The 15,346-nt window shown below is 39.8% G+C and overlaps 2 protein-coding genes across 2 annotated transcripts in view; one reads left to right on the top strand and one right to left on the bottom strand.

The window, feature by feature from the left end:
• The first annotated feature begins 722 nt into the window (after positions 1-722).
• upp2 (uridine phosphorylase 2) lies at positions 723-4,897 on the top strand. The gene is made up of 8 exons (XM_029493045.1): positions 723-761; positions 1,034-2,475; positions 2,644-2,758; positions 2,854-3,012; positions 3,160-3,274; positions 3,379-3,588; positions 3,721-3,867; positions 4,014-4,897. Exons 2-8 carry the CDS (start codon positions 2,423-2,425, stop codon positions 4,154-4,156), a joined length of 942 nt encoding a protein of 313 aa, XP_029348905.1. The 5' UTR covers positions 723-761; positions 1,034-2,422; the 3' UTR covers positions 4,157-4,897.
• Positions 4,780-15,346, bottom strand: part of LOC115035282 (coiled-coil domain-containing protein 148-like) — a 25,169-nt gene continuing 14,602 nt past the window's right edge. Inside the window, exons 11-15 of the mRNA XM_029493044.1 lie at positions 8,688-8,828; positions 7,307-7,425; positions 6,018-6,135; positions 5,722-5,856; positions 4,780-5,119 (exon numbers count right to left, since the gene is read on the bottom strand). Coding sequence (XP_029348904.1) covers positions 4,976-5,119; positions 5,722-5,856; positions 6,018-6,135; positions 7,307-7,425; positions 8,688-8,828 — 657 coding nt within the window. The 3' untranslated portion in view covers positions 4,780-4,975. The remainder of the gene's footprint in view (positions 5,120-5,721; positions 5,857-6,017; positions 6,136-7,306; positions 7,426-8,687; positions 8,829-15,346) is intronic.

Here is a 15,346-nt window from a genome sequence, read left to right as displayed (position 1 = left end):
TTGGATTTTATTCCCATGTTATCTTTAAGATTTAAATCCTCTTTGCAGTATATTTTTGTGGTTAGGAGGGGGTATTTAGAAGAGGCTGAATAATCTAAAAGATGCGGGAAGGAGCTTTGATGCTTCATCTTATCTCCTTCAGCACACGACACACTGTGCCCCCCTTCACAAAAGGGAAGGAGAAAATGGCATCCCCCAATTCCTTGATATAACACTTAGAGCGACGTGCCTATTATACGTCATCCATGTCACAAAGCCACGTAAATATAGAAAGAACAGAGCGTCTGTTTTATGATTGACACGATCCAAAGCTGAATCATTGATCGTTACGTCAAGGGTTCCCTAAATGCTGCGTCTTGCATGGTGCTGGATTTTGGGAAGACAGGCGTCTGCTTCAGTACCAACGATGTTGCAATCGAACACTAGCACTGCATTCCCCTCTTCTCTTTCACCTTTGAACTGATGCAAAAACCAATCTTGCTCTCTCAGTATGAGCTCACAAATTGAAACAATTAGTTTGCATTAATGAGAGAATTATTGAAAGACCTTCCACACCCCTAATGGCCATTATAATGGAGGTTTTTAGACATGCCCCAATAATAGTAATTGCTCAGCAGTCTTCCAGTCTCTAGTGAATGGTATTAGATATGCTAAACAGCTCTTAATTAGTGCATCTGGAGAATTTACAATCGATCCATTATCTTTACCCCTTATCTTTGCAGGGTCGTGAGGAAGTTGGAGCCAGTCCCAGCTGATTCTGGGTGAGTGCAGGATATACACCGGACAGGTTGCCAGTCCATTACAGGGCCAGCATATAGAGACATGCAGAGACAAACAACCATTTACTCTGATGCTCACACAGACGGGCAATTATTGTAGCCACCAAATCTGACTAACGTCCATGTCTTTGGACTGTGGGAGGAAGCAGGAGTACCAGCGCACAGAGAACATGCAATCTCCACAGGAAAGGGCCTACCTGGACTAAGAGGCTAATGCTCGTGCTACTGTTGACTGGTTCTTCTCCATTTACCAGCCCCTGCCAGGCCCCAAACATCTGTCCATCACCATGGTTGTTGCCTCAGATGTGGACATGGGGGCAGCGGATGGTCCACATGACCATGCTCTTCCTTTTCCAGAAGGTTGTCTACGGCAGAGAGGAATTACGTCAAGGGTAACTGGTAATTGTTGACCATCAAGTTAGAATGGGTGGGCTGGAGATGATGGCTGGAGCATCCCAGCAGTCAGGAGGTTGAAGTCGTGCCAAGCCTGGTAGGTGCTGCTTTTTTCAACTGTTTCACTCCGTCTTATCGGCCCAGCTCTGGGAACTGCAAAACAGATTTTCTTTTCTGTCGGTTTGACCCGACTGGCTGTCCCAGAGGCCCCCTGCAGGTGTGATCAGAGTTAGGACCTGGGACAATCAGAGTAAGCCGTGACAAACACTGGAGAAAACTCAACCCCCCCCAAAGGACGTCATCCAAACCTTTCTTTGTTCCAGTCACACTCCGTCCACAGATGCTGCAGCAGGGGTCACTCCTTTGTGCTCAGAATAATATTGGAAACCATACCGACCGCTTCATTGTCTGTCAGTACCATGACTACACTGGTCCTGCATATCTTTGTACTGTAACACTGCCGCCTCTTCTAAAGATAACGTGGTTATAGTAACAGATAATGATGGATTGTTTTGCTCTCAGAATCCATCCCTTTGGAGTACCACACTGGTTTAGTCTGAATACACAATGCTCTAACAGTTTTCCACCACTCGTCTGTTGCCTTTTCAACACTCTGGACACTCAATCTTATATTAAGCATCTCTCCACTTGTGTCTCTCTTCTTCCATCACCTACTTCTCTTGTCAGTCAGTCAGTGTCCTTATCCTTGTATTCAATAGCATGCATTAACATCGTATAGTGATGATTTGCTGCAATATATTTTTTTATTTCCAATTTCCTGCTCATTTTTACTGTTTGTTAATACCTGTAAGCAACTTTTTCAACTGTCACTGAGGATTTTGTAATTTTGTTCCAGCCAGACTTGAAAGAAGTTATTCATTAGCTCCCTATTGGTAAGCATTACAACACAAGTTCCAGGTTTTGTAAAGTCCAGTCATAACAGGATTTCACGTCACATTGGTACCTTCATGTGGTTTTGTTTTTAGGGAACATGAGCCAATCGTTTCCCATGTATTTCAAGTAGCTACATGTTTGTCACTTTTTTTCTGTTTTGTTTTTGTGAGCATGAGGACAGATGGTACACCTCTTTGGAGAACCAATCAGTGACAAGGTCAGAGGTCAACACTATATCAGCTCTGCAGCCAGACATGACTCTTATCTGAGTAACAACTACAGACAGCAACAAGATTTTGCATTTGAGGAACTTTGAGGACCTTTTAAAATTGTATTTTTACTTCAGTCCTGCAATCATGGCACAGATTTTACGTAATCACATGGGAAGAAACCACAATGATTATAACGAGTAAGTATTTGGAAACCTCAACTAAACTATTGACTCTTCTTTTTGTTTTGTTTTTTAACAAACATCAGCATGTTTGATATAAAATGAATAGCCGACACTTTGCTCATCTTTTAGATTCACAGAATCATTCTGTCTTTAGATTCATATGCACCACTTGCTTGTTTTTAGACCAAGTGTTCAACCAAAAAATCCGTACTTAGTCACCATGGAAGAGGATATTCTCTACCACTTCAGTTTGAGCACTAAGACTCATAACCTTCCAGAAATGTTTGGAGATATAAAGGTTGGTGAAGTAAAGCCAGATAAAAAAAGCTATTTTGATTTCGAACTCCTAAGGTTATGAAGCTAAATTCTTCTCTCTTTCTGGGCTTTCCATAGTTTGTGTGTGTTGGTGGCAGTGGAATTCGCATGAAAGCGTTCGCCCAGTTCATCCACCAGGAGTTGAAACTACCTGGAAGTCCGGAGGAAATCAAAAATATCTGTGAGGGAACCGATCGCTACTGCATGTATAAAGTGGGACCAGTGCTGTCAGTAAGTGTAAGTGTTCCATCACCGGGTTCTACAGAGGATGACAAGCACCCACGTTGTATAGCATAGTTCTAATCACAAGTGCCTGAAATAATAATTGACTGCTTCAAGTAATAATTATTTGATGGGTTTAAAAATATCCCGTACGTGTTACAGCACGGCATGGGGGCCCCTTCCATCTCCATCATGCTGCATGAGCTGATCAAACTGCTGCACCATGCACAGTGTCATGATGTGGTCCTTCTTCGCCTCGGAACATCTGGTGGAGTCGGTAAGAACATTGTTTTATCTGTGAGAGATTACAGATCTACCTTTCAGGGTGAAAGGATGTAACGTGTAGCCTGTAGAAAAACGTTGACCCCCTGTTGTCTCTAGGTCTGGCTCCTGGGACTGTGGTGATCACAGATAAAGCAGTGGACTACTCCTTCCGCCCGCAGTTTGAGCAAGCAATTCTGGGTAAAGTTATCAGCAGGAGTACTGAGCTGGATGAGGGAGTGGCCAATGAGCTTCTGCAGTGCTCCTCTGAACTTCAAAACTTCCCAGCAGTGGTTGGACACACCATGTGTGTCCACGACTTTTATGAAGGTATAAACAGTGTGTTGTGCTCAGGTTTTTGTGTGGTCATATTTGGTATTCATTTCCAGTACAGACCGGAGCCTCAGTAGGTCACACACACACTGCTCAGGCAGTGACAGATCCCATTTTATGTCTCTTTAGGTCAAGGCCGACTGGACGGGGCTCTCTGTTCCTTCTCTCATGAAGAAAAATGTGATTATCTAAAGAAAGCTTATGAGGCTGGAGTGAGAAATATTGAAATGGAGTCCACTGTACTTGCTGCTATGTGTCGAGTCTGTGGTCTCAAAGGTACAAAGACTTTGTTTTAAAGTGTGGACCACACACATGCAATATGAGATTTGTGTTTTCTTGCTACTGAGTTACACAATTTGGTCAATATTAGAAGAAAAGCCATAAACTGATACTAATTGTTTATGTATTTATTTCCCCTCCAGCTGCTGTGATCTGTGTTACATTGCTGAACCGCTTTGAGGGCGATCAGATCACTTCCCCTCACGATGTTCTGGTGGAGTATCAGCACAGACCTCAAGTCTTGGTAGCCCACTTCATCAAGAAACGACTGGGATATATTGTCTGAGACACCCAGACGCCCAGTCCAAACCACAGCACCCCCAAAACATTGTATATAGCTTTGACTTATATGACCATATGTATATAGACTGCACTTCCATGTTAATATGTACAAATCCTTGTTTAAAAAGTTAAAATGTGTAGATTTCTTTCTTACTATATATTTTTGCTATGGTACTCATCTGAACTAAATATGTTGATTTGATTTTAAAATCCAACAAGACAAGTCCAAAGTTTTGTTTTTTTTTTTTGTCTGTTTCAGCTTCACGCTGGGATTAGAGAACAAATTTGTTTTTGTTTGTAAAGCACTTGTGGTAGAAAAGATAGAAAGAGTATTCCATTTCCTCATGGGGATACTTGGTGGATAAATTCACATTTGAATGTTTAAATCAAATAAATGTAAATAGCTAAAATGCTAAAATGCTAAAATAATGGAGGTTTGGAGTCTACTAGTGATCCAAGCTTTAACGGGTTCTCCTCTGATACAGTTTCATTATATACTTTAGCGATTTTCCTTAAATGTAATAAACTCATTTTGAACAGGCAGTGGATGAGAGAGGACATTATCCCCTGTTGGAAATGTGTATATACGTTTCTCACCCCTCCGAGAAGCTGTCTGATACTCTAGTGAGGTCCTGCAGAGTATAAAACCTGATAATAAAAGCAGATTATAGTAATTACACTGTCACATGTTGGTCACCACTGCAAATACCAGTAGCACTTTACTCTGTACAGCTGAACACATGAACTGTCATTACTATTCTTACACCTTCAGTTCAGTAATATATATTTATGGTCATATAATATGACCTACACTGGACCTTGCTCAGAATTTAAGTATGGATTTTGTGTCTCGCCGAGGTGGTTTGGGTGGCTTGATAACAGACAGAACCTCTTGGGCGTACTGGCTGTGGTGCAGACCAGCCTCCCGCAATGCCTGCTCAGCCCGCACCCGTGGATCAGATACAATCTGGAAAACAAACAGACGAAAAAACAGAAAATAAGAAGAACATACACACATACAGCAACAGCAAACATACAAAAAAAGGTAACGGATAAATAATGTCTTCAACTGTTCCATACTAGATCAAATCTGCTAGGTTTGCATAGTTTGCTTTTTTGTCTTATTAAACATTTAATGCAAGATTAATCCCTAATCCATCGTGGTTTTAGCAGGGTAGAAGATTATCACAGATTCACAATCATTAGACACTGGCTTTGTTACACAATAACCACATTCCAACCAGCTCTTCTCAAAGTTGACAACAGCACAGATATACACAGACTTGTTAATGCAACCATGAACTTGGTGGCCGCGAGACCAGACTTATGTACACAAGTGCATCAGTCAACCAGTTTCCCACTGCAGAGGCCGCTGCTCTGTCTGGCACCAAGTGAACCAATATTTATCAGCTGAATATAATCAAGGAAACTGGAGACAGAGGCCTTGCAGGTTCATGCTATTTGAGCCATAGATAAGGAGTTTGGGGCAATAATCATGCAGCTGGGGTGCTTTTAACCACACAAATAGGAGCTAAAGGTTATAGGAGGGTAGACATTATCTTGCCTCACCTGTGTGTCTGTGTATGTGTTAATACTATAGAGAGGCCTTTGGAGCTCAAACTCTTTTACATTCAAGTGCCGACTCCTCCAAGCCTCTGTGTCTGCCATCATCCTGACTGGGTCTGCCTCTGCGACCACACAAACCTACCACAAACGAAAAAAAGGACATTTTATTTACTGCAGGAACACAGTTGGCCGCCATAGGGTGACTCTGATGGGAGTGATTCCCAGTCTTCCCTTGTGGGTTATTTCAACTAAAAGTGAACTAAAGTGGCTGAGAGATTCAAGAGTAAATAATGATCCACCTGGTTTCTGAGAGCTTCCAGACGAGTCTGTTTCTCTTCTTCTTCTCTTTGATGCTCAATCTCCCGCATCTCCCTTTCCTCCCTGCGCTGCTGCAGCATATCTGCCCTGAACTGCACCCTAGAGGGATCACAGAAGTTGTGGACATTAGACCCAACCACTCCCTTTCTTTGCCAATGCTATGACCATCATTACCTAATGTTGTTGATACAGCAGGGCTCTGGGCTGAGGAGGGTTTTAAACAGCTGCCAGAATGCAGCTCCTTTCCCTTCATTTGTTCTCTCACTTTTTCCGTCTCTCATTGCAGCAAGAGTGTATTCTCACAGCCACAGTCAACATTATTATCTATTGATTCAGATTCCAGCATCCAAAAAAAAAAAAAAAAAAGCTGCCGTTTGATGCTATATATCAAACAGGACTTTTTTAAAAAGGCCAGATTTGGATTTCAAGAGTTATTTAACAGCCCTGCAATGGACTGGTGACCCAATCAGGGTCTACCCTGCCCTCGCCCGGACTCTGGCAGGGATTGGCTTCCTTAACATCGGGACAGTTTACATACCCGATGGGTTTAAATGCCCTGAGGAGTCTGAGTTCAACTTCTAGCAAGCTGAGTAAATCATCTCTTATAGCCATCAGTTACTCCAAAATACTGGTAAACTACTGTTCCAGTGAAGCAGAGCATAAATATCAGCAAGTTTTTCTCAGAGAATGGAGATGAATAACTGTCTCATTTAATTAAATGGATGAATGGATCAATCAATGGTCACAGTGGTGTAAATAAATCATAGAGATTACAAAAGGCTGTCATACCAACTGTCACTAAAGATGAAGTGAAGTAATGCGGTCGGACTTTCATTTAAAGATTTTCTAGCTGCTTAGTATTGCACTTCCAGAAAGTTGCATGACTCGTCCTTCAAACATCATAACCCCAGTCTTCCAGTCTTTGTGGTTGTTTTCTCCAATTAGAAAAAGCTGCAAATGACATATATACAACTGCTTTCACATTCTAGATCAACCTCTCTTGAATTAGGAAACTAATTTTCAGTTTACTAGATCGAGGGATCTACATTCCTGCTAATAATTGCAACACAGCTGTTACCTTATAGAAGGTAAGCTTGATATTGGATAAATTAATAAAAAAATAGAAATGTGTACAGGTTTAACTGCAATACACTTGTGTAAATGGTTGTAAGCCAATAAGAACAAGCTAAAAGCATGTCATGTTATGCTTGATAATGGGAAATTATGGATGAGCACTTGAAAATTCAAGGTCACACCGTGCAACACTCACCTCTTTTTATCTCTCCTTGCCTGTTCTTCCATGATGCTCCTCAGATTAGCAAGTCTCTCTTGATCTCTCTGCTCCAGCTCCTCCCTCCTCCTCTGCTGCTTTAAATAAAACTGCCTGACCTGAGGGAAAAACAACAATTGACAAAGAGTTACAGAGTACAACAAAAAGCTACCAATAATTTGACTTCCACAAAACTCTTAGTCTCGTCATGTCTTATTGATTGTGACAGAGCGGTAATCAGATAAGTGTAAATAGAGAGAATGAGATGATATTTCAATGTCGGGCAGCCTATCGTACTAAATTACATAGAATACAATACAGCCTAAATGCTCTCATTAATCAAAGAGCGTCTCAGATCGCCCATGCTCCCCTAGCAGACCCCTGAGGAGAGAGTTAATTCAGCAGTCGAACACACAAACTCTCTCTCTCACACACACACACACACACACACACTAGTGTAATTGTACCTATGAGGACAGTAACTAAATTCAATGATCAAAATAGCCAGATAATTGAACTAATTTATGCTTCTATCTCTGCCTACAATTAAATACTTGAAATGTGTAGCCGAAAATGGTAAGCAACCTAAAGTTAGTGTGCTTTTATCATGTAGATACTTCTTGCAATGTTGATGATAAAGTTTTACTGTAGCTCCTTGATAATATGTTTTTATTTATCTTATGTGAGCACGTTCTTGAAATGTGTCTACAATATGCATACGTAAGCACCAAATCTGACATTGTTACATTTAATCCTTTAATGAGTCCGTTCCTTACTGTGAAATCTGCATGTATATATAAGTAAGGTGGGTCCAGTGTCCATAATCCACCTGAGTCTCTTTATTAACTTTTGAGGCTATTCTCTTAACAAACCATACACATCCATCAAAACCTCTGCCATCTATGCCTCTTTTCCCCACTTTTAAGATATAGCTGGTTAGGGTTAGCTTTGCTGCCTGGGTTTTTGGTTGAGCTTGTTCTGAGCATTTAATATGGTTTTGCTGCATGACAAAGAAGTATTTGAAAAAAAAAAAAAAAGTCCCCCTAAAAATAAATTTTAAATGCACACACTAATAAGTTATGCCCACAATATATGGATCTTGTGAGCACATGATAAAAGGCCATCTATCATCTTGAAAGAATATTTACTTTAATATCTCTTATTCAATAAAGTATTTAATAAACACAGTTTTGGCATGGTATGTTTTTTTTTTTTTAAGTTGTTTTCTCCCTGGTAGCACAAACAAACCCTGAAGTCAAATTAATGCTATCATGCAAATGAGTTAAATGCAGCCTATAGCTTGTACATATTCATAAGCATAATTATAATTACCAAGCAAATATTGTGATGGGTGTAATCGGTGTAATGAGGATGAGATTACCTTTTCTTTCTGCTGTGACCTGATGGTAGCCTCCTTCTCCTGCTCCCTCTTTAACCTCGCCTCTTCCTGCGCTTGTTCTCGAGCAGCTATAGCTGCCTCCAGCCTAGCTACCTCCTCCTGCTGAGCCCGCCACCGCTGCAGCTACAAACACACATGCAAAAACCCATCAGGGTGCAACAAAAAACTGGTAAATCAACAGCTGTCCTAAAAAAGAATTACTCATTCAGAGACAACCAGCTGAGCCCCATCTTCATGGTGCCATAGAGTGGCATGAGCTCTAAGAGAGGTGTCAAAGCTGCTTTTCACACTTTGTATTAGATTGCCTCAGGACTCGTCATAGCATTAAATCGTAAAGTAAATTTCTATCTGATCTCTATGATAAGCAGAACTTATTCTTCTGAGGACAGTGTTATCCTTAAACAGCAGGTATTCCACAAAACAGAACAGATTTACTCTCATCTTGATGCTCATCCAACTTTGAAACAGGTTCAATTGTGATTTGTTTAGATTAAATTTATCCAGAAAGAAACAGAATTTCAAAATATTTGTTTTTTACTAAACAATGAAAAGAATTTTCGATATTGACCAGATGAGTTTTAACTAAGAGTGAACCCGAGGCGAACTTGTATGACAATGGAGAGATAATTTCTTGGTATACTTCAAATCAAAGATTATGTTTACATCTTTGTCTTCATCCACCCACCTAGATACAGTATGCAGGAACACACACACACACACACACACACACACACACAGCCCAACACTTGCCACAGAGTGAGTGAGTGACAGGTTCGTTATGCAGCAGCATCTCTGTGGCGAGCTGGGCATTACAGTGCTGCATTCCAATGGGGCAGCCAGCCTCACAAAGGAATCCCTGCGGGACTAAACTGCAAATTAACATGGTATCACACACATTAGCACCAGCAGTATCATCAAGTCATTCATATATCATCATCATACTTGACATCTTCCTGAGAGAAAGCAACAAATGTGTGCTTAAAGGAGGACTTGAAAGAATCCAGCCTAAAATCAAAGTCCAACTTCCAGTGTTGAAGTTGATGGTGCAATATGTTTCTTTAATGACTGAATTCTCCTGAAACATGGTCCAAAAGGAATCTTTCTTGACCAGAAGAGCAAACCTGAGCAGTGCTAGAAAGTAGTGACTGAGTAACAATGAAAGCACTGTGGCAGTATTTATTCTGCTGTGCCTGTTATGAGTCGCTGCTTTTCACTTATTTTGTACTCCACCTGTCCTATTTATTTCTTCTGCTTCTCTTGCCCTTTAACTCTTAATATGTAATCTGTTGTTGTTGGCATTGATTCCAGTCCTGCCTTATGTAATAAAATCTTGTTATTGCAAAAGATTATTAATGATTTTATTCTGTTGCCCTACGGTGCAACAAAAGGCCTTTACAAAATAAATAATCATTAACAAACTTCAATTTCAATGGTAGATTGAAAAGGTAGATTTTAAAGTGCAAGCAATTGTTGGCAAAAGAAATACTAGTGTAAAAAAACAATAAAAAAAGAACGCAATGTTATGTTCTCCAAGTGTGTAGGTTATGTGTTTCATTTTCCAGTTTACGACTGGATTTCCCCCCCAGGAGAAAAAATGCATAATATTAAAATACTGTATAGAATCTGCCAGCATCTCATTAAAGCTTAATTTTTTTTTTGATATAAGGTATATGTAAGCTTTCAATAGGTGCAGTGGAATGGTCTCAGATAATGACCATGTAAATGCAAAGTCACTGGTTTGATTCTGGCTGGCTGGTCTCATGTGGACGTAACCCTTCATGTCTGCTCTCTTCTTGTCATGTCACAACTGTGCACCTTGACAGTAAATGGAAAAGTGTCATGTCTGTATAAAAAAAAAGAAAAGAAAACTGTCTAAAAGGCATCTCTTGGGCTATATTTGAGATATCTCAGTCTAAGTAATCAGAGTAAAAATGAAAGATTTTGTTTGACAGAAAAAGAGGATAAATGATTAAACCATCCATCATGCTGTGGGCTAGCCCAGATATGATACCTGCATGATGCAGGTGAACTATGAGCAGTGGAATTTGTCCACAACTGGCTGGGGAACTGTATGTTTTAAGACACATTAACATGCCACAGATAACACGGTGCATACTCTCATAAAGCAATGTTGAAGTGTGCAGTTGTAGTGTAAGGGTGATTAAACAATCTTTAAAACTTAGATCCACAGGGAGATCAACAAAGGAAGAATGTCTTTGCTTATGCTGAGATGAAAAGGCCTTTGAGGAAGCACAAAAGGAATAAATTGGTCATTATGTACAGTCTACAGTGATTTGTCACTGGAATCTAATTTTCCGTGAATTCAAAGAGAAACGGGACACCATCTTTTTTCATACTAGCACAGAGAGATTGCAGATGTCAATATAACAAAAGAATAATAGCCTTTTTATCTGCACACTGCAGCCTGCTAAAATCATTTGTTACAGTAATATAAATAAATAAATTTAAAGGGATGCCTTTTGTCAGAGCGCACTGTCGCAACTATCAACTCTTTCAACTGCAGGTCATTTAATGACAAAAACACCTGAAGATACACAACAATTAGGACATAAATGCATGTGAAGCTACAAATCTCAAACAAGGATGTGCAGTACATATGGAAACTGAGGAGATTGATTTAGTCACAAGAAGTGAACTGTTAGGGAAAATCTTATCATTAGTGGTGAAGAAAGATTGTTGAAGCCCAGGATGCCTTCTGCTGAGGATGCTTATTGAAGCTTGATTGCTCAAGGAGAAAGGAGGATTCAACAGTGTCGGCGCACAATGTAACCTCAAATATGAAGGTGCAGCCCCTCAGGATAGTGTTATATACTTTAGAGAGTTAACTAGTTGACCCTCCCTAATTGGTCAGATTCCCCAAGATGAGGGAGAAGATGTTGGAGAGGTATGTGTGACTACAAAATTGGTTCATTAACAACAAACAAGGAAACATGATGATGCCCGCCAAAGTGCAGATTCTGAGGACAGTGAGCTGCCTGTTACTGACTTGTTTATCTGCCCTGGCTCCTGTCATATCAGCAGAAACCCACAGCTGTGTCTGAAGGCCAGGTTAAGATTTAGTACCCTAGCTTTGGCACTGAGACCTCACAGTGACCTCTCATCCTGAGTCAAGTTAGGTGGAGGGGGCAGAACTCCATCACAAGCACCACTTCCATTGGGAGGACCACTGTTGTTGTATTTTCAGAGACCGAACAATCATTTTCCTCAGGTCCATAACATGTAAGTCACTTTGCATAAGAAAAAGGATACCTATATGAGAAATTAACTCCTTTGTCAGCTGAAATACGATGTTGCCCACACACTGTCTCATCAGAAGGTAAATGTGCTGTCCATTCGGTCATCAGAATGATAAAGAGCCGTCCTTGTTTGTCACCACCACCCAGTGACAAAGTATCTGCTAATACACCGTCCATTGACAGTGTCACGAGAAGGGACCACAGATCATCTCAGGAAGTTCATCTGTAATAGTGTTGTTTACATTGCTTTTTAGTACAAGTAGGAAATGAAATGTGAACTCTTGCATTGAAAAGAAAGCTCCAATCTTATATGAAAATCTGCCTACTTTCTTTGGCTGTTTCATTTGTCCTGTTGCTCTGCTCATCTCTTTGCCACCTGAAAATGTTGGAACAACCTGCCATCCCTCTAGGCTTTATTTACTCATGTGGAAAACACAATTGCTCATCAAAGATGCCTGAGAGGGAGATATAAGTGGGAGGCAAAATGAAAGCAAGGACAGAATGAACAGTAACACCAAGAACAATGCCAAGTAATTAAAGCAGCCAGAACACTGCAGAACAAACAGCTGATTACTTGAAAAGAAGCATCTGTCTTTCAGTGATAAATTGGAATTAAATAAGCCATGTCTCATGCATGAAATGTTTACTAGCTATCTTAATCATCCATTTCATTTTATATTTTAAAATATACACCCTTGACATTTACTATACTGTTAAACTGCTGCATGATCAGTACTGCCATCTGTGTCTAGACTCGTGAGTCCTGCCAGTTATCTTGGCATGGCCCATCTGAAAGGCAGTGATCTGGGCCTGTCTCGCCCTTCAGCAAACAGATGGATTCAGGCTAACTCTGAAATAATTGACCCTGAATTTCTTCGGACTGTGTGTGCCTCAGAAGTCTCACACTGTCTTTCTCCCTAACCAGTACCAAACCTGTATTGACCAATGTATGCCCAATACATGCTACCAACTGAGCCCATGGAGGCTCTGATAATATGACGCAAGGAGGACGGCAACAACATAAAACTTTACTTTGAGGTAAATAGAACTGTGTATTTTTTTTTTTTTTTTTAGCTATTTCAACAATTTATTCATTGTTTTTTTCAGCTGTTTATCAATGAAATACTCACTCACTTAATTAAAATCACAGTTACTATTTGTTTACCTGCATTATTTGACTGAAGTTAATTTACTTTTACTTAGTTTTATGCATATTCCCTGACTGCACAAGAGTGCCATTACTACAAATAATCAAGTTTCCTATCTGTGTGCGAAATGCTCTTATATTATGGATCATCATTATGGTCACCACAAAATCCATAAAATAAAATTAAAAAAAAACATGCATTTTGATTTCGAGGTGACCTGTCTGATACATTGGGCTAGGGTAGTGTGTGTTAGCAATTTTTCTATTCTGAGCATTAAATTAAGAAGCTCGTAGATCAAATTGTCTTTTGAATATTTATTCTTGCAAGAAAGAGGCAGAGGCAAAGTGTGAGTCTGTTTTGGGAATGTCCCTCTGAATACAATTTCTATAAAGCAACCAAAGATACTAGTAGAAAAGTAGCACCTATGTGCCTGAGCTCACAGCACACACACAAGGCACACTGATTATAGAGAGAGGAGGCTTCACTCTTTGGCCTTAAAGCAAAAGCAATTTATTGCAATAATATTTTATCAGTTAGTGTAGCAAAATCATACCAGCGTATAACTTTTTCATCACAAGTGTAAAAAGTAAGTCCCTCTCTATGGGGCTGAATAGCTCACTCACGTTATGAGAGTTGCTTGGGTCAGATGGTGCAGCTACTGAAAACAAAACATTAAAGAAGCAGATGCAACGGGAGGAAATTTATCTTGTCTCATCACTGCTTCGCTGTGCTCTGGTGATAAAGGTAGTAAAAAGAAAAATTGGATACAAACAGGAATCCATCTGAGCCTCCAAACAAACTCAAATATGCGCACACTCAATGCATAAACAAAAAATGTGAATGTAGCAAAGTTATGGAAATTAAAATGTCTGCGACTTTATTTTTTTCATTGCCTCAGAGAGCAATGAAAATAAAAAAAAATGTGTTAGCTATCATCAGAGATGTGCTGTTTATATTATGCTGCAGGTTTATTCTAAATTACAGAAAGTCAAAGACCCCATGTGCTTTCAAAAATACAATTGAAGAAAAGAAAGAATCCGAAGATGCTCGACCAGAACTGAATGGAAGTGACTATTGGCCTAGAACTTGCTTCTTTATTTACATCAGTGATCAAATCCCATCTATATTATATTATTTTCATATGTTACATCAAATGTGCAGTAAAACATCAAAGAAACGTTTAGGATATTCGAGAGCAATGATGCCTGCAGAGATATACAATTATTTCAGGAACTAGTCTCTGGCCAATAAGTTCACTCCACAACTGCGTGACATACCCTTCCCTCACTTTCCCCTTTTACATACTGCTGTGTAAGTTCACAGAAGTGCAATCTCAATTCCACTTGAGATTGCACTTATTCATTATGGCACCTTTCTCCTTGACAGTGAGGCAGAGTGCTTTCACATTAACCCTACAGTAACAATAATTAACTGTCAAACTATTATGAAACTGTCTCCCACTCAAACCATTGTTTTAGTTTCAGAGGAAGATATTTTGATATCAAACATAAGGTACACTGCAGTAAATCAGAGTGCTGTTGGGCCTCTCTGAAGTGCTTATGTCCAAAAGCTGCACAGTAAGGCACAGCCTGAGAAAAGGAAAGTCCCTTTTCAATTGCAATTTTGCAGATGTGCTCCAAAATTAAAAGATAGCAGCAAAATAAAAAACAGGGGAAAAAAAGTTTGATTGTGCTTGCAGGCCCTTTACTATTGCTGAGCTCCTTCTATAATTAACTGAGGCATTGTTTTATTTTGTTTTGCCACTATCCCAACATGGGAACCTGAGATAAGAGCCTAACAATGGGGTTGTTAGATTGTTAGTTCACTCAATATCCATCTTGATTTTCAATAAACTCTCCTGACATATACTGAAATTTGCTAACGGCGTAGACAAATACACATTTTGAAATTGCTAAGCCATTAAGCTATTCTACACAAACTATGAACTCTGTATGCAGTAGAATCTCCACACCAATTCTGCTTGAATACATAATTTTGTCTTGTTATTGTGATCAGCCACGAGGTATAAACACCATTTCAATAATTAAAAAAAATATATATCAGGTACAGAAAATTCCATTTGTACAGCATGGATTTGTTTGTTGTGCAAACGCGAACTGGTACACCTCATACACAGCAACATCATGTTTCCAAGATCTTCCTTAGTAGCCTGTTTGCATTCACAGCTCATCCCAGATGCCAACTAAAAGGAGCGATGTTGTCAGGCTGCCTGATT

Source organism: Echeneis naucrates, chromosome 21, assembly GCF_900963305.1.
Source record: "Echeneis naucrates chromosome 21, fEcheNa1.1, whole genome shotgun sequence".
NCBI classification, from domain to species: Eukaryota; Metazoa; Chordata; class Actinopteri; order Carangiformes; family Echeneidae; genus Echeneis; species Echeneis naucrates.
The sequence above is the reverse complement of the archived record's forward strand: the minus strand, read 5'-3'. Positions and strand labels throughout refer to the sequence as shown.